At 36.6% G+C, this 18,250-nt stretch overlaps 2 protein-coding genes across 2 annotated transcripts; both read right to left on the bottom strand.

Annotated features, from left to right (window-relative positions):
• Positions 1-30: 30 nt before the first annotated feature.
• Positions 31-9,064, bottom strand: si:ch211-244b2.3 (uncharacterized protein LOC557230 homolog). Its single transcript, XM_041780575.1, has 12 exons — positions 8,887-9,064; positions 8,761-8,809; positions 7,063-7,192; positions 6,080-6,224; positions 5,593-5,713; positions 5,425-5,503; positions 5,229-5,340; positions 5,026-5,131; positions 4,843-4,924; positions 4,278-4,338; positions 3,280-3,394; positions 31-3,144 (listed from the first exon to the last, which is right to left on the bottom strand). The coding sequence occupies exons 1-12, from the start codon at positions 8,887-8,889 to the stop codon at positions 3,083-3,085; spliced, it is 1,065 nt and encodes a 354-aa protein (XP_041636509.1). The 5' UTR covers positions 8,890-9,064; the 3' UTR covers positions 31-3,082.
• A 2,401-nt stretch (positions 9,065-11,465) lies between these two features.
• si:ch211-244b2.4 (uncharacterized protein LOC541512 homolog) lies at positions 11,466-17,932 on the bottom strand. Its single transcript, XM_041780976.1, has 10 exons — positions 17,826-17,932; positions 16,450-16,556; positions 16,169-16,355; positions 15,665-15,809; positions 15,443-15,575; positions 14,907-15,027; positions 14,746-14,827; positions 12,671-12,773; positions 12,469-12,589; positions 11,466-12,222 (listed from the first exon to the last, which is right to left on the bottom strand). Exons 1-10 carry the CDS (start codon positions 17,839-17,841, stop codon positions 12,161-12,163), a joined length of 1,077 nt encoding a protein of 358 aa, XP_041636910.1. The 5' UTR covers positions 17,842-17,932; the 3' UTR covers positions 11,466-12,160.
• Between the last annotated feature and the right edge of the window lie 318 nt (positions 17,933-18,250).

The following is an 18,250-nucleotide window of genomic DNA, read 5'->3' as shown; positions in this document are numbered from 1 at the left end:
ACCTGTGGAGGGTTTTCTTTATTTGTGTGATTGCTCAGAAATAAGACGTCAGACTGTTAAATGTTTCTACGTTTGCATTAATAACAGACAGCCTTGATGACAAATCAATGGGGGTGCAACGATAAACATGACTCAAAAAACATGAGCTGTATGGACAAAAGTATTTGGCCACACCTGCTACTTATTGAATTTAGGGGTTTCAATAAGACCTGTTACTAAAGGTATATAAAATCAAGAACCTTTGGGATGAACTGGAACAGAGGTTCCAAGCCAGGCCTTCTCGTCCAACATCAGTGCCTGACCTTATCAATGCTCTACAGAATGAATGGGCACAAACTCACACAAAAATACTCCAAAATCTTTAGGGAAATCTTTCCAAGAAGAGTGGAGGCTGTTATAGCTGCAAATGAGGAGCCAACTCCATATTAAAGTACATTTATTTGAATTTGGTCAGGCAGCCAAATACTGGAATGCGATAAAGCCAGTTTATGAATAACACAAACTTTTATATCAATTTTTGAGTAAAAATATCCCATTCCAATATTTTATGTATAAACACAATTAATGCATGTTTAATCACAGGTTTAGATTTTGTTTCTACAAAAACTGCATATTTTTGTTCATGAAAAGTGACATGTTTCACTACTGCTGGTTCAGGCAGTGACATCAAAAAGAAGCAGACAATGCCCCCTGCTGGTTAAAAAGAGCATTTCAATGCTTTTACACTCAATGATCACTTGTTCAACAGCATTTTAATATAAGTATCTAATCCTCCAGTCATATTGAAGCAACTAGGGATAAACAATATTTGATTTTTGACGAAATTTGAAATTTACAAATAAATTTAGCAAATACTCATACATAAATGTAGTTCAGACCTAAAACTTAAGTTTTTAAAACATGCAATTTGAAGTTTCAAGATGAACAAATTTCAGTCCTTAGACCATTTGGAGCTGATGTGATGTCAGCGACGTTTGATTATGTCATTGTTTGAAGATATATCTGACAAACTCCAACATGACTGGCTAAAATACATGTGAGAAACAGACTTCTGTAAATGTTTAAATACTGTGCAGTTGTTTTTATTAAACCTTTAGGTTTTCAGGGGCTTGTTTGCAAAGAATGCTGTTTTAGAGGCAATTTTTTAGGTGGTATTACGTCTAAAGCCAAAGGAATGATGATGAATAAAAAAAATTCAGCTGATATAGGCCTATCGATCCTGTCTTAAAACTCAACCAACTTATTTGTTTCTATGGCCAATATACACAGCTGAAATGGCAGCAAACAATACATTTAAGCATGTAGACATAGTTATGGTGGTATGTTAAGAGTCAAACTGAGCATCAGAAAGGGGAATAAAGGTAATGTAGGTAACTATGAACATGCCATGGTTGTCGCCAGTCTGGCATGCTCTATGGTATCGTCATAGACACATGTAACAAGCCATATTTGCCCAGAGGACTGATGCTCACTATATCCTATTCTTACCATACCAAGAGATGGTTGAGCATGAAAATCCCAGCAGAAGTCATTTAAATAACCTTTCTTCCCCATTCTGATGCTCGGTTTGGACTTCGGCACATTATTGTGACTATGTATATCTACATGCCTAAATACATTGGTTGCAGCTATGGGATTGGCTGATTCAATATTTGTGCTAATGAGCAGTTGAACAGGTTGCCTAATAAAGTGATCATTGAGTATTTGTCAAAAAGACGTCCTTATTTTTATTGAAATAACATTTTACTGTAAGACAATGTTACATCCTTTTATGACAGGATGGATCTGACATTGAAGGATAAATCAAAGTAAAATTCTCTTTGGTTTAAAGTTAAAAGAGTTACAGTCATGTGCATAAGTTTAAGGCATGTAGGGTGCTAAGGATTCATCATGGGGTCCGATGTGCCACAGCCTGGGGCTGGAGTCAAAACATGTCGACACAGGTCACATGGCAGCCGAGGTCGAGCTCGACGGCATCTCATTTGTGCAGGCTTTTTTCACACATGGTGATTGAGCAGAGACCACTGGTGGTTTTCAGGCCCTTGTAACATCCACAGCAAGACCAAGGGCTAGTGACAACCCTTCTACCCACCCAGACAGTACCCTAGTCCATGCTTATTTGCCACATCCACCCCTTACTCCACCCTAAAGGTAAGGAACTTTGCTATTTTTCAAGATTATTTTCCCATGCCCCTGGTAATGTGCAAGGACATCCAGAGCATGACTGGGATTGTGTCAATCGTCCTTCCTACCTCAGGAAGCTTACTGGCCACATCTACTGGCCTCAATATCCGGCCCAAACATGCCTAAAGGTTCTGCACAGTACTGTTTATTTTCTAAATATAAAACATTAATATGTAGTATTTAAACAAAACAAACAAAAAGTCAGAATAATATGAACCCTGAGTAAACATACCTTATCCATACCTATGGTTAAATATACGCCCTTAAACTTTTACATTTCGCCTTAGTTTAAGACAATATCTACTGATTTTGCATTGCAGACATTTAACAGTAGCAGTCATGGCAGTTACAAACAAAAATCATATCTAATAAAAGTAAACAAAAGCTATATTCTATTTTATTAATTCATCTTAAAAATATCAAATATAAATAAAAAGTTGGGTCCGGTCAGGCAGCTTGTAAACATATGACTGAATCCTTTTAACCTGAGACAAGCAGTGAGGTCCTTGTGATGTTAGCTGTGTTTCCACCAAGCAGTTTGGTTCAGTTCTGTTGGATATGGTACGCAATTATTTGATTTTTTTTTGGTCAGGAGTCTAGAAAAATACTAAAATAGCTGATGTATACCGTCCTATTTTTGTGGCACTCTTTCATTGGGTATCATGGGCCCCTATCCCACCCTAAGAGTGGAGCTAGATTTGCATCAGGTGGTGACTGGTCTGAAAAATATTTGCTTCCCATCATGGTGGAATCCAATGATCTACACGGAGGCTGGCAGTGGAAAAAGAGTTACGATCTGGGTTTACTGTAACTGTATCAAACTGTACTAACCCAACCAGACTGCTTGGTGGAAACTCACTATTTGTTGATGTTCAAGCCCTGAATCCGACATCTTCAGTCACTGGTTGAGCCTTCGTACTGTTCTGGTGGTGTATGTTGACAGGTTTTTTTGAGTCATGGCTGCAAAAGACAGATTTAAAGTTAATCTGGACCCCTTATGGACAAAACAGCTTATTACTGTAAAATTCCACCCCACTTAAGTAGAAAAGAGTTCTACAGGCATTTCATTCGACTGTTTTTATGGGACCAGCTCACCTGAGAAGTCCAGTTCATAGTGAAACTGACTGGTATGAAACTTCATGATCCCAGTTGGGTCCTGCTGGTACTGGAGCTCGATGTCCTGACTGGAGACGCTGCTCTGGCGAGGTCCCTACATTAAGCAGAGATGTTAAGCAACATCACATTGTTTTGTTGGAGCAGAAAATCCTCTTTTATTGTGACTCTGTTTGGCTTTGACAGACTTTTATGACTGCGTGGGTGAAAACTGAGTCTGGAGGCGTTGTTATGTCAGGTTGGTAGGAAGGTCAAAGGTCATTATGCCCCTTGTTTTCCCTTGCTTATAAGATCTCTATGACCACTGTAGTGGTCTGCAAAAGGGGGTGTCTGACATCTGCAATCTGCAGCCAGACTGTTCAAGGTTAAATAGAACACTCTGCTCCAAGGGTCAAACATTCAATATTTCAATATTTTTTCCCTTGGTTAATATGTTGAACTCAATCAACCAATTAAAGCATATAATTTGCTGTAATTTCATTCAAAGCCAACACCCTCAGAATTTTCAGACAGGGCAGATTTCTTCCCAATTTTTTCAACAAACTTTTCCTTTTAAACTTCATTTAGGGTCGCAACAACACCTCACAGTGAAAAAAATCAGAACATGTATTTTTGTAAGTTATTTTAGGGTTTTTATAAGGAAAATCTGTTTGTAAATATATACCCTCAAAATTAAAATGTTTTACTTAAAATTACAAAGAAAAAAAGAGAAACAAAGTTATCAATAATTAATAAAGGAAATAAATAAATAAATACAATTATTTATAAATTAACTTCAATCTAATTTCTGAAGACAATGAGAAAACAAAGCAGCAGTATTGTGCATGTTAGTAATGTCAGTGTGTACATGTTGGCATGCTACATTAGTAACAGATGAGCACTGTGCTTGGGTGAAGCCTGAATTCTAGGCTTCATGACATGGTTTACTGCTTCACAATTTGGATATTTTTCGTCTTATAGTGCAGAAAAGTATGACTTACAATAATGTAGTCTCTCCATATTCCACCAATATCGAGAAACTGCCATCGTGGTGTGCCTGAACTGAACGTAAGAAAAATATGAAGTGAAAAATTATCCTTTAGAGAAGAAACAACATCTGCAGTCCAAACAGAGCCAATATTGCTGCAGGAAATATGTTTTATAAAGGTTCTTAAATAGATGTTAAAAGCTCCTATGAGGAGTTTTTAGTTAGTTATGAAATAGACTAAAATTAACATTGAATTTTCTTTATGAGCTTCCAAACCAAACAAGACAATCAGGAAGAAAGCTCATTATTTCTATGGTGTTATCTTTTAGGTGTCAGAGGAAGTGACGGGTAGAAAAAAACTTTGAGAAACCCTACTTTCTCAAGTACAGGACAAAATACAGAATCAAATTCAAAACAAACCAAAAGTTCCTCACAGGAGCTTTAAGAGCCAATCATGGTCAGTCAAATAGTTTTATTTTGAAGTGTAAAGGTTAAGGGTCCTTTAACTGAATTTTCTCTAGTATAGGAGGTTCAATTTACAGTTGATAAAGGTTTGCTTGTTGTTGTTTTTTTCTTACTTGGTGTTCTGTTGACTCTCATCCACAGCGGTCCTCCTCACTGCTCTTTTAGTCCTGATTTTGTTATTGACTTGACACATACCTGTGATAAACAGTGTGGACAGACACAATTACAACATCTCTTCCTCAACAACACTAAGCTAATTGATAGTATTCAGTTGCAACAGATAGACTGTGCATTACCTGCGAAATCAAGAGTGTATGTGAATCTGTTGATCTTGAATTGAAGCTGGCCTTGTGGATTGAGCTGGTACTGCGTCTCGATTGCATTGCTGTCAAAGGTACAGATCTGCACAAAAAAAATCTTAGTCAGCTATAAAGAGGAATGCAAGAATTACATTTTACAGAGTCATTTTTAAGGTGTCTGATATAACAGCCCTACGTACGTATGCTTGGTATTCCATCCACACTCCTTCGTCTCCCATGAACTCCCACTTGTAGCCTCCATTGGTGAGCTTTGATGGGGCAGGCACCGTCCTAGCCGAGGTGGAGCGAATGCTGCAGAAAAAAACAAACTTCCAGGAATGTGGGAAAGGATAATATCCCGTTATTAATAGGAGCTACACAGATTAAAAGTCATACCTTCCTTTCTTAGATGTGAATTTTGGACGCCTGCGGACCTTCCTGCGCATCCCTGTAGAGCTGTTCGTTTGTGTCATGGCTGCAAAAAAATAGTCAATATGTTGACATATAAACTCCACCAAGATATTTATTGGTATAAATGTGCTCAATGACAGAAGTGTCTGATACTTGGGAAGTCGAGGTTGTAGCTGGTCGATCCCACGGTGAAGTTGAAGGATCCCTGACGGTTGAGAGTGAACTGCTGCTCCACGTCTCTGCTGCTGATGGTGGAGGCCAACCTGTTGGAGCTCTAAGAGGAGAAAGAACTCTGAATATGGATGTAAAGTTATCCTGTAATATGATTAAAATACTGTATATATATAGAAAAAGGCTTTAAATGTGCATCTTATAAGCTGAATTTCACAGTATGTTAGGTTTAGCTGTAATAGCATAACTTTTCAAGCATGCAAATGATGAAAAAGCTAAAGAATTACTGCAATCTATATTTATAAATAGACAAGAAAGGGGACATTTTGGATTTTTATTGGCAAAATAAAAAAAAAAAAAAGGTTAAACATATTGGCTTCAATATCATGGCTTGATAGACATAGTCATTGTTTATTATATAGATCCTTCCCATCATTGATAACAGATCTGTTCTTTGGATTTCCCTCACCTGGGATCCATATTCACGCCACAGCTGGTCATCTCTGAAGTACCAGCCTACGTCCTCTGTCTGTCCTGGAGGTAAGAAGCTCAGTCTCTGCACCTTCACCGCTGAATTCAGCGTCTGTAGCGTATCGAAGTCTATGAACACCTTCCTGTGGAGACACATACAACTCGCATTGCTGATCATATTTCAATTTCAATGTGAAATTGGTCTTTAATCACATCAAAACTATTTAATTCAATATTTGTTTTCTTTCCTACAATGATCCATATAGGATCAGAAAGGAAAACTTAAATCCTGTGCTACTTTAGCTCTTTGGTTTTGTTTTCACTCTCCTGCTTACAACACAATCTGACTCTCTTGACGTCACACAGTGGATCGACACTGAGGCCTGGGTGGCGCTGAGAAAGGGAGTGTATGGCAGCTCTTCCTCTTTCCTGCTGCTACAGTGTTGCTCCATGCTGTCTTTCATGTAAACAGAACTAGTGCTAATATTTCCCTTCATTTTTTAACACGCAGTTTTACTTTTGCCACATTGAGAACATTTTGTTTGTAATAACAAATGCATATCTGTTCCCAATGTCAGTCAGCTGCCACATGCACTACTAATAATCAGTACTGATTCTGGCCCTGAAAAACCAATATCTGTCAACCCTTACTTTTGATACCATCTGTATTAGCACAGTACATTTCTTTATTTCAATGACTGATAGTATCAATTAATAATGAGGTTATAAAAACACTTTTTCATAGGAGAGGTACTCTAGCTCTTGTACATGCTCTAAACTGCACAAGTATATGGCAGTTTAGACAGTGACCTGGAGTCTGTCTGCATTTTTGTTAATTAAAAACAAGAAATTACCCAATACTGGAGGCCTAGGACTCCAACACGTATCCATATTGTTGAATTATTACTAGTGTGGTTAAAAGTTTACATTCTGGCATCGTGACAACTATAATGAAGAGCAGTAAGAACTGCCATGACTTACCCATTGCTGGTGTTGATGGTGATTGCTTTAGCTCCAGGGTGGCAGTAGTGAGTCTCGATAACGTGATTGTTGTCAATCCGCAGCCACTGACCTCCTACAAACAGCTGCCACTCATAATGTTTCTCCTCAGCTGTAAAATAGAAGGATTTCTGAGCTTGCTATTCTTTTTTTTTTTCAAATCAAATATAAATCATAATATTCAGGCCATTTGTTACTTTTTTCAGGATAATAATAATGGTGAAAGGGTTACTTTAACTGGATAACTGTCATGGTATTACTCACAATGTAAAAAAAAAAAAATCACTCTATTATACTTTTCCAGATTAATTAAAAATGCAGTTGGACCTAAATATCAAAACCAAGTTAAAAACTTGCACAATTCTAATACACATCTATTGTTAAAAACAAAGCAAATCAAAGTTTTTCAATCATAATGTCCACTTTATTCTAATGATATTGTTTCACTCACATTAAAATCTATATGTAAAAATACATGACCTGATAATATTGTCATAAATTTGATCTATATATATTGTGCTTTCAATTTGTAGAGGTATATGTATAAAACATAAATGAACATATAATTATATATTTGATAAAGGTGCAGAAACCAACCATGAACTTATATTCTTAATAGTATAATATGTCTACTAGGAATTCTCTTCATAGTAAGGGGGAATACATATACGTGATAGCATGAAATTATATATGACTGGTAAAGATGTGTTACAGATTTGGATTATGTTTTAAAAAATACCTAAAGTAATCTGGTTTATATCAATAAGGAAGCTGGATAATTAGCATAAGCACAGAGAAGGGATGGGTCTTGCCCTCTTTTTCGGATGGTGGACTAAAGCACTACATTTCACACTAATGTTGCACTTTTTGTTTTGTTTGTATGACAATTTTGCTCCCTTTTCACATTTTTGAAATAAATTTCAAATTTAAATGGTCAGAATTCAGAAATATAAATAAAATAAAAAGCAGAATTAACACTATTACTTTGGTAAAGGACTTGGGCACTTCATTTACCTCTTTTAGACATGACTTGCCTGTGGTGAAGGTGTTTTTATTAAAGTATTTACAGCTCCTGTAGCGAATTTTTGATTTATTGTGATTTTTGCTCCCCCTGTGAGCAAAGGTGTTTATCATTTTGCTATCTTTTTCTGTCCAAAATCCAAAATCAGTTTAAAACACGGTCAAATATATTTTTTATTGAAAATGCCCAATAAAGAGGCTGTTTTGATGCTACAACTACCCATTGGCAGTGTTTACTGGCATACAAAAATAGCTATTTTAAACATTTAACGTTATTACTGATGATTTTATTTTCTTTAGGTCATATCCAGTGTTAGTATTTAATTTTTTGTCTCTCACAGGAGCTTTAAAAGCATTTAACCTCACCAAAAGAAGCAAACAGGAACTGTGGATCAGATATTCAAAGTGAAAGTCTGCCTCTGTGGCTTACAAAAAAGCCTAACTCCCCCTAAAAGTAAAAATTGCTATAGAGGTATGATAAAGGTATCATATAATAAATAATATTTTAAAAGATAGATAAATAACTACTCCGTACAAAACGCAGTAAGCCAAAAGACGACATTACCTAAGTTACGTACAAGGAAGTGAGTGAGTTAATCCATAGACTACAGAAGGAAAAATTTAGTTTCTACAGCAGGAATTCTTTATTGTCACACCGACCTTTAGGAGCCTTTAGCCCCTCCACAGCAGTCACCAGCTCATCATAATCCTGTAAACACACAAAACAGTGTCAGTCTGCGACATTTACATTCTTGTTATATTCCCTACTGTAGGTCATTTACTCACCATGTCGAAGGGAAACACGCCGGATTAAACAGACGCTAATCAAACGTAAAAAACGACGTAACCTATCAGTTAAATATGAACGTCTTAGCTGGCTTCAACTTTCTCAGAGACCCGGGTACATGTTGGTTTACCGGTTGTTTACTCAGTGATGACCTTTCTCGGTTTACTGGCGTCTCATAGTCAGCATGTCTTTCACTTTCGTTTCTCTGGTGGAGTGTTAAAGGGCCGTAGCTCCTCTCAAGTTTTACACATTTACTTATATTCTTACTGGCTGTCAAAAACTCTTTTAAAGACCCCCCACCACCACCACAAACCAAGCTAACCACGCACTGTTACTACACATAACTCTATCACACTCATAGCCAGATAAATAAAAATTAAATGCTTTAAAGCAAGGGTTCCCAAGTGGTGGGTGGGGACCCAAATAAGGGCCGTGGAGCTTCCTCTGTTTGCTGTGTCGATTTCTTTAGGCAAAAAATCTGTAAAGTAGTCTATGGAAGCCCTAAGTAGACACTTGTACAACCATACATTTTATGTTACACTGAAGGTGTTCTTAATTTTTAGGAATTTAACCCTCTCAGTGCCAGTTTCAGTGCAAACCCCTGATGTTTGTACTGTATGCAGATTGGATTCCCTTGTGGGAATTACCACAGAATATATTAATAATAAGCAACAGCTTTAATTTTTATACATACATTTACATTTCAAGATTTTGAGAAATTTTTACACTTAGTCAAAGTAAGTCAGCCACATAAAAACAACCTCTTTCATAAATCAACACACAAAATATTGACAAATTCATTATTTAAACACAATATTTTAACATTAGAATGATTGATCAGGATATTTTATCTATGAATATAATGAATCGAATGCATCTCATAATAAATCACACAAGTCTTATGATAGTAAGACATTTATAATGAATCTAATGATCTAAAATAAAATCAAATAAAATAGAAGTAAGTGAGGGTAGTAAAATAGCTTAATAGATAAAGCAACATCTTTAAAATCATAAGGTAATACAGAAACAGAATACTGATGACTGTTAACATTTTGAAAAACTCCCTTTTTTGACTCTCCACTTCAGTGGAAACGACATTGCCAATTACTGATTGATTTGGCTACAGTTAGCTTAATAAAAAAATAACCTCTTCCATAAATTCACACTAAGCACTGACAAATTCATTCAGTTATTTAGTCACAATATTTTAACATTAAAAGATTGATTAGGAGGTTATATTAAACGTAAGAAATAAAAAATACAGTAATCTAAACAAAACAAAGTACACAGAAATAAATGAGGGTAATAAAATAAATTAACAGATTGATTCTTATCTGATGTCTTTGGTCTCGTTGAAAGAATGTCTGGTTTTCTTTTGTGCATTACTTTGACTGAATCCATGAATGATTTTCAAGGGAAAAAAATCCCTTTTTGACAAATTAATTCCATTTATTATCCTAAAAAATGTTGACTTTAAAAATATTAATATTTGATGAGAGTTATACTGATTAATAAAATTTATAAAATAAATCTCATAACATTTCAAATATTTATAATATTAATACAGCAATAATGAAGCTCCCCATCTGATCTTAAATTATAAAAAATAAAAAAATCGAATTCAGAAATACACGTTAAAAATACTGATTGATGATTGATTAGGGTTATACTAATAAATATAATTAATAAGATTCAAATAATTCTAATAGCCTTGTTGCTGAAATGTACTTGCCTATATCAAGGCAGCTATGAGCGTTAATAAAGAGATGTCCACAGTACAACACAGTGTTTATTTGGATTTTGTTATTTTGTATGAGTTTGCAGTGAAACTTTGTTTTAAAGTTTAAGACTTAAAGCTCTTAAGCATAGTTACATCCTGCACCATGGCTGGCCATTTACACAATTTAACATACCTGAAAGAGATATTATTGTCATTGCTAGAGACTGGAGCCCCTCCCCTTAATTTGATCCTCTTTATACCACCCCAGCATTACACAGGCATAGCCAAAATACTCAAGATCAGTGCTGAGAGGGTGAAGGATCATCCAGAATAAGGTACTGATATGCATGATCATTCCAAATAAGGGTAAATCAGGAAAAAACCCCGCCGTCATTTCCTGATCACACATTGAGTGCAGCATTGCTGGAGTTATCAGAGAGCCTGTGATCCAAGATTTACTCTTCCTCAATCTTGGATTTCAGGACCTCATGAGGACCTCAAGGCTGGGGACGAGATCAGCAGGGAGCTGACTTCAGAGGGTGTGAGGCCGATCCCCCTGAGGAGGCGCTGAACACGATCTGTAAGATTACAGATCAGAGCGAGGAGAGCCCAGTCATCTGAACCCCTGCGAACAACCCCCCTCAACTCCCCTCACTAGCAGGAGAATAATCATAAGAAAGAAGTGTGATATTTTCTCAGGATCATCTACAGTCAAATATATTTTTTCCAAATATGACACACATCAACGTACAGAGAAGTACAATTTATTTCAATTCGGTTTTATACCCTCTGCTAAACTTGTCTCTTACCTACTTAATTTAGAAATACTGAAATAAAAAACAGGAGACATTTAAAAAAGATGCACATAATATTTTCCACTTTTTAATATTTCATTGTATTCACAGCTTCAGCCTGGTGCAGACCATTCTAGTATGATATGCAAGATGCAACAATAAGAAGCAGAATAAACCTTAAGGCCTGAGAATCTAACAATAATGTAAATAAATAACTGCAGATCTGCATGAAGTCATCTATACTAAGGTTTTTGCAGCACCATGTTCCTGAGTGCTATAAAAATGGAAGAGTGTAAAAGCAGCTTTTCACTTGTCAAAAGCGATCCTGCATCAGCTTTGGTTCTTATTTTGTGCATTTTTAAGGAGTGTTTTGGTATTTCAAAGCATGGATGCAACATCAGATATGTTGTGTTACAGTTTCAGGGATGTTTGCTCCATTTGTATCCTCTTTTTCATGTCACACAACCAAAACAATTATCAATCCACTGGTAAGGCATTGAGCAGGAAGGACAATCTTTTTAAGGCAGTATGTCTGTAAAATTCAAAGCCCTTTGGCAAAATAGACTTTGGCAGCTAAATACAAAAATCAAGCCTTTAGTTTAATTTAATCAGGTGCTAAATTAATTTCTAATGTAAACATTATTACATTTCCTGTAAAAAGGGTAACAAGGAGTCAACATTAAAACATCAACCTAAAGTTTTGTGTTGATCTTTCCCATCAGATGTAGATTTCTCCTCGAGGTCCATCTTTAAAGCTCATAGCAGCACTCGTCTGATCCTGCGTGAACGCCTAGTCCTCTGGTTGGTTTGGGTCATTGCTGAAGGGAAATAAATAAGTAAATAAATAGTTTGGTTTCAAGGTGCAACATGCAGAATTGTCACTGAAATATCTGTATTTATTCAAAAATGACTATAACTATGTTCTATAGACATTCGGCTGAGTGCTTATATTGCCTCAGATATTTCTATCAGTTTTCAAAGGCAGAGAAATTATTATTTTTGTAGCAAAACAGGAGGAATAGTGTTACTTTTGTATTTCATCACTGAACGAAAAACAACTCAACCTCCTAAGTCCAGCTTGTAAGAGTGTCCGTGGACTGTAAAGACCAGGCTGTCGCTGGGGTTCTGCTGGTACTTCCTCTCAATGTCCTCGCTGGATATTGTGCTTTCAGTTGAAGTGCCTCTCTGATGAAACAAGCCAGTCCAAATCATTAGTGTTTCACCTTTACACCACAACAGATGAAATGTAAATATTGCTCTGGTTACCCTTTTTTTAAAAGTGTGCCATGCTCCGCTGTCTCCCTCGAACTGCCACTCTGGTTTGGTGCCAACAGAAAAATTCTGGAGAGCTGATGTTGCTTCAGAAACTCTAAAAACAACCCAGAATTCCCACTGTGTTAGCAAAAATCTCAGTCTTTGTTTAAACGTGCGATGTGCAATGCTGTTAAAACAATCTTTAACCTCACAGGAAATAATAAATACAGGCCATTAGCTAATGAACACTCGTTTCAAAGTCTGATTTCTCCCTAAAGAAAGTTCCACCCAATGCAAACAGACTGTATGAACATGTAAACCTTTACCCTCTGTGATAAGAGCTCTAGTCATAGAGGGTTGTTGATCTGGGAAATACCTAGCTGGAATAAGGAAACACTTAAGTTGAAATTAATACCAGAAAACAACTTTTATAAGACTGAGCTCAGGTTAGTATCAGGGGAGACAGGAAGTCAACGTCTTTGGGGAGCTGGATGAGTGATTTTCAAATCTTATGAATCCCAGATTTAATTCACAATAGAACATAAACAACATATCAGATGTTGAAACTGAGACATTTTACCATTTTATTCAAAATTATTAACTCATCTGAAAATTATGGCAGCAACACATCACCAAAAAGTAGGGACAGGTCCATGGTTTCTATTGTATAGCATGCCCTCTTCTTTTAAAATCTGTCTATAAACATTTGGGGAGTGAGGAGACCAGTTGCTGGAGTTTTGGGAGAGGAATGTTGTCCCATTCTTCTCTGAAGTAGGATTTAAGATGTTCAACAGTCCTGGGTCTTCATAGCATGGTTTTGTTTCCATTTCATTATAGGCCAAATGTTTTCTACTGGTGAAAGGTCTGGACTGCAGGCAGCTTGTTCTGCACCTGGACTCTTCTACTGTGAAGCCATGCTGTTGTGACTGATGCGGTATGTTGTTGCATGGTTTAGCACCTTCTTGCTGAAATATGCAAGGCCTTCCCTGAAAGAGACATCATCTGGATGGGAGCATTTGTTGCTCAAAAATCTCTATACACTTTTCAGCTTTAATAGTGCTTTTTAGATGTGTAGCTGCCCATGCCATAGGTGCTAATGCAACCCCATACCATCAGAGATGCAGGCTTTTAAACTGCAGGCTGGATTGTCCAGCGTCTATGGTTTCCAAAAAGAGTTTCAGATTTGAATTCATCTGACCACAGAACAGTTTTCCTTTTTGCCTATGAGCTTTGGTCCATGTGTCTTCTCCATTTAGCGTTAACTTACATTTGTGGATGGCACAGTAAACTGTGTTGACAGAAGGCGATTTCTGAAATTGTTTCTGAGCCCATGCAGGGATTTCCAGAACAGAATCATGCCTGTTTTTAATGCAGTAACACCTAAGGGCCTGAAGGTTACGGGCAGCCAATACTAACCTTTGGCTTTGCCTCTTGTTCACAGAGATTTCCCCAGATTCTCTTAATCTTTTGATGATATTCTTTACTGTAGATGGTGGGATATTCAAAGTCTTTAAATTTTGTTCTTTGAGTTGTTCCTCAGTTTTTAGCTGCAGTTTATCACAGCTTGACGAACCTCTACCCATCTTTACTTCTGAGAGACTCCCCTGCTATAAAATGCTCTTTTCTGACCCAGCCATGCTACTGACCTGTTGCAAATTAACCTAATTAGTTGATAAATAATCCTCCAGCTGTATTTTATTAGTACCACTTACTTTTCCAGCCTTTTGTTGCACTGTTCCTACTTTTTGAGATGTGTTGCGGCCATCAAATTCAAAATGAGAACATTTTTCATGAAATGTCTCAGTTTGATCATCTGTTTTCTTATATTGTGAATAAAACATTGGTTTATGATATTTGCAAATCATTGCATTCTGTTTGTATTTACATTTTACACAGCGTCTCAACTTTTTTGGAATTGGGGTTGTAGTTTGGAGGGCTTTAGTGGTACTTGTTATGTAACTCATAGATAAGCTACGCTAACCAGCCAGCAGTTGTCGATTTATAGTTAAGTCTCAGACTGATATGAACTGTCATTTAACACTGAAATTTCCCAGTTTCTGTACTCAGTAATCAATATCCAAACTCACCCTGCTGCTGCAGTTTGCTGATGTCGGTACAGCGGTCGACGAGTAACTTTCCTCTTTCCCTTCTGACCCACTTGCTGCATTTCTATAAAAAAAGAAACAAAGATTGACAATAATGCACATGTGGAATCTGTAACTCTGATGTTTTTGTGTGCATACTTCACCTCTAAATCTAATCTCAAAGGTCTCAGCACCAATGTTGAATGTATACGAGCTGGTTGGGTTGCTTTGGTACTTCTTCTCAATGTCAGCGCTCTTAATGGGACCAAGCTTGCCCTTTGAATCCTGTCACACACAAAAAGATGACATTTTTATGAGCAAACTGATCAAGCACAGAAAGAATGTCACATTAGTTTCTCTACCACTTCACATTGCTAGCTCAATACTGAAGAGTGTGGCGAGAAATCACTTTATTTTCCCACAAGGCGAAGTAAAATAGACTCAAGTTCAAAATGATTAAAATGATGTGTGGTTCAAATGTTTTGGCTCATGCAACCATGACTCCAAAAACGCATAAGCAGTGTGGATAATGGATGGATGATTCAAATGTTTAATACTCATTTTAAATCCCCATAACTTCACTGCATCTATTTGGATAATTTCCTGCATTTTTTCATATCGCAGAAAGAAAAAATATCACAAGAACAGCTTTTCCCTAAATCATTCTGCCCTAGCTTCTACAAAATGTAAGTAAATTTACCTTGTCTCCATACTTCATCCACTTTCGACGCAGGGTGCAGTACCAGATCCACTCAGTGTTCCCATCATCCAAACGTCTCACTCTCAGTCTCTTTCCATACACTTTCAGTCTTTTAAAGTCTATACTCACCGCCCTGTAGAGAAATAAGAGAAGGTGAGAGGTAACTCATCAGGCATAAGTAAGTGCTGAGAAAATATTTAAGCTCCATTTTAAACCTTTTACCCAAAGGGTGTGTTGTAGATTTTAATGCTTTTAGTGTGTGGGAGCGAGTACTGGGCCTCAATGATGTGGTCATTATCAATAGCCATCCAGTTATTTCCATCTTTCAGCTGCCACTGGAAGTGTCGGCCATCCGTGAGCTTTGGCTCTGGTTAGAAGAGAAAAATTAGAATTAATCAAGAAAGATTTAGGAGTGAACAACACAGAGCTCGATCAAAGTGCCAAAAGTTTTACTTTACACATACAAACAGTCAGCTGCTTGTTACCTTGACAACAAGGTCAGCAAGAAGAAGGTCCATATAAACTAGATGAAAGGGGGCACATTGCTATTTACCATAGGGGTGACCAAGCTCCTGTCAGTAAATCAATTCTCCTGCTGTGCGCGTATACTAAGACAAGGACCATAGTCAAGTTAAATACTCTGATAGAGCCAAACTGCAGCTTGACCTTACTATGCATGTAAGCATTCTGACTGTAAGGATTAGGGCAAACCTTTCTATTCCTCACCTTGAGATGCTGATCTGTTTCTTGCTCCAGATGACGCCCGTCCACCTCCGGGATGGCTGAGTTCGCAGCTGGACCCATTGCGACAGTTTCCTTTCAGGGCATATTTGCAGACATGCAGGTAACGGCACCTGTTTCCATCCCGGCAGCCGCCACTGTTGTAATACTTGCAGGGCTGCCTTGCAGTAAGCTTGAAAAAAACTTTCTAGATCAGCCTCAAATCTAACAACAATAATTTAATCAGGATTTGAAAAAGTGCTGATATGAACAGCAACATAACAAACCTGAGTTTCCAGTTCGTCATCTGTATTACCGTCACTGTCTGACTCATCGCTGGAGGCAGAGCCGCTGTCAGAGAAGTCTTCTTCTTGGCTTTCATCCTCTAAATCATCTAACAATGGTACAAAAATAAACACACAATGGTGGCATAAAAATAAAATTAACATATAATGTAGGAAATATTTACATTTACAGAGAAGGAATGGATAACTAAAAAAAATGTCACAACAGTCAAAATACTTGATTAACTGTGGAGGAATTCTAAACTTTAAAATAATTTTTATTAAACAAACTGACAATATTTTTATGGAAATAGGAGCATTTTTTCATATTCTGTAGCTTTTATCTTCCAAATGTGTGGTAATTGTTAGAAGTACTTCAAGTTAATCATTGTATATAGAGGGATTTTTTTTTCTTTCCAATATACTGTAAAACTTCTAATAAATGCCCATTCCTAATTAAGGCCTAGTGTCTTTTATGATCCTGTGTTGTGGCAGGCTTTGACAAATTAAGGCAATTCCTCATTAATAAAATAAATAAATGAATAAATAAGGAGAAAAAGCACAAGACACAAAGATAAAAATGAATTATAGTTTTTGCAGCAGGATGGCACCGATAACATTGATGATTTGTGTATGTTTTTAATCTATACTCTTATATTTTACATTGTAAAAGATCTTTTTTTTTTTTTTTTTTTACAGGAACACCTGCCCCATATATAGGTAGGTAGATTTCATGAACTGATGCAAATAAAAGCCCTGGATTTATTTAATTATTTTTTAGAGTTTAAAGGTATTAAATAAATATTCAATTTAGCCATTATAAAAAGACAGGTATTTCTTGTGTCATATCCCTATAATTTATCTGGAGCCCTCTGCTGGTTAATTAAAAGCTATGCAATAAGTGACTATGTGCTGCACCTCTTAAATAACGAGAGGCATCTACGGTAGGTTACAATTACAGTCATGTATGCTATATCAATAAGAAATCATGCTATCAGTGATAGTTACAAAACAAGAAAGGTCTCAGATTAAAGTAGACAAAGAGCAACTTTAATTTTCACAGAAATGAAACCGAAACCTAAAATTACCAAATGAATTCAAAACACCGTCTGCACCACTTTTAAAACAGCACAATAAGTAGAATTTCATTGTTTTCCTCTGTTAACTCTAAGAGTGCTTATTTCGCTGTGGTAGCTACTGTTTGATATGAGGACCTACTCAGACACATGTCGTTTAAGTGAATACAGAAAAAGTGGTTTATGTACTACAAAACAGCGACATACAGCTCCTTCAAAAAAGCAACAAAACACAACGACAGATAAAGGCTGTAGGTAACATAGAAATATGTGAAGTATAAGTCAAGTATAAGGAGTACTTACACTGAGCTGTCGCCATTGTGATGTTTACTATACTGGTACTTTCGTTTCATTTTTCCCTCAAACCAGCCACACCTACAAAAATCACAAAAGTGTCCTGCAGTACCAACCACGTCTTTTTTTTTTTTTTTTTTTTTTTTTTTTACCGCGAAATGCTGTTACAAGGAAGCGATTTATCTTTTTTCATAGACATGAAGGACGACAAAAGTGACTTAATCATTAACAACCTTGGAATTTTTTTCAACCATACATATAAATGGAGGAAAGTTAAACCCCTTTAAGTGTCTTCAGAAGGAATCTTGTGGACTTACAGTGCTTTAAAAATGAGAGGGAATCCTGCAATTTCTCGTCTCAGTGTTTATGGTGACTTTGACCTCCTCTAGCAAACTCCCTGGACAACAATGTACTTGAAAACATTATCTTTTATT

This window comes from Cheilinus undulatus, linkage group 23 (genome assembly GCF_018320785.1).
Source record: "Cheilinus undulatus linkage group 23, ASM1832078v1, whole genome shotgun sequence".
In the NCBI taxonomy this organism is placed as follows: Eukaryota; Metazoa; Chordata; class Actinopteri; order Labriformes; family Labridae; genus Cheilinus; species Cheilinus undulatus.
Note: the sequence above shows the minus strand (reverse complement) of the source record. Positions and strands in the feature narration are given on the sequence as shown.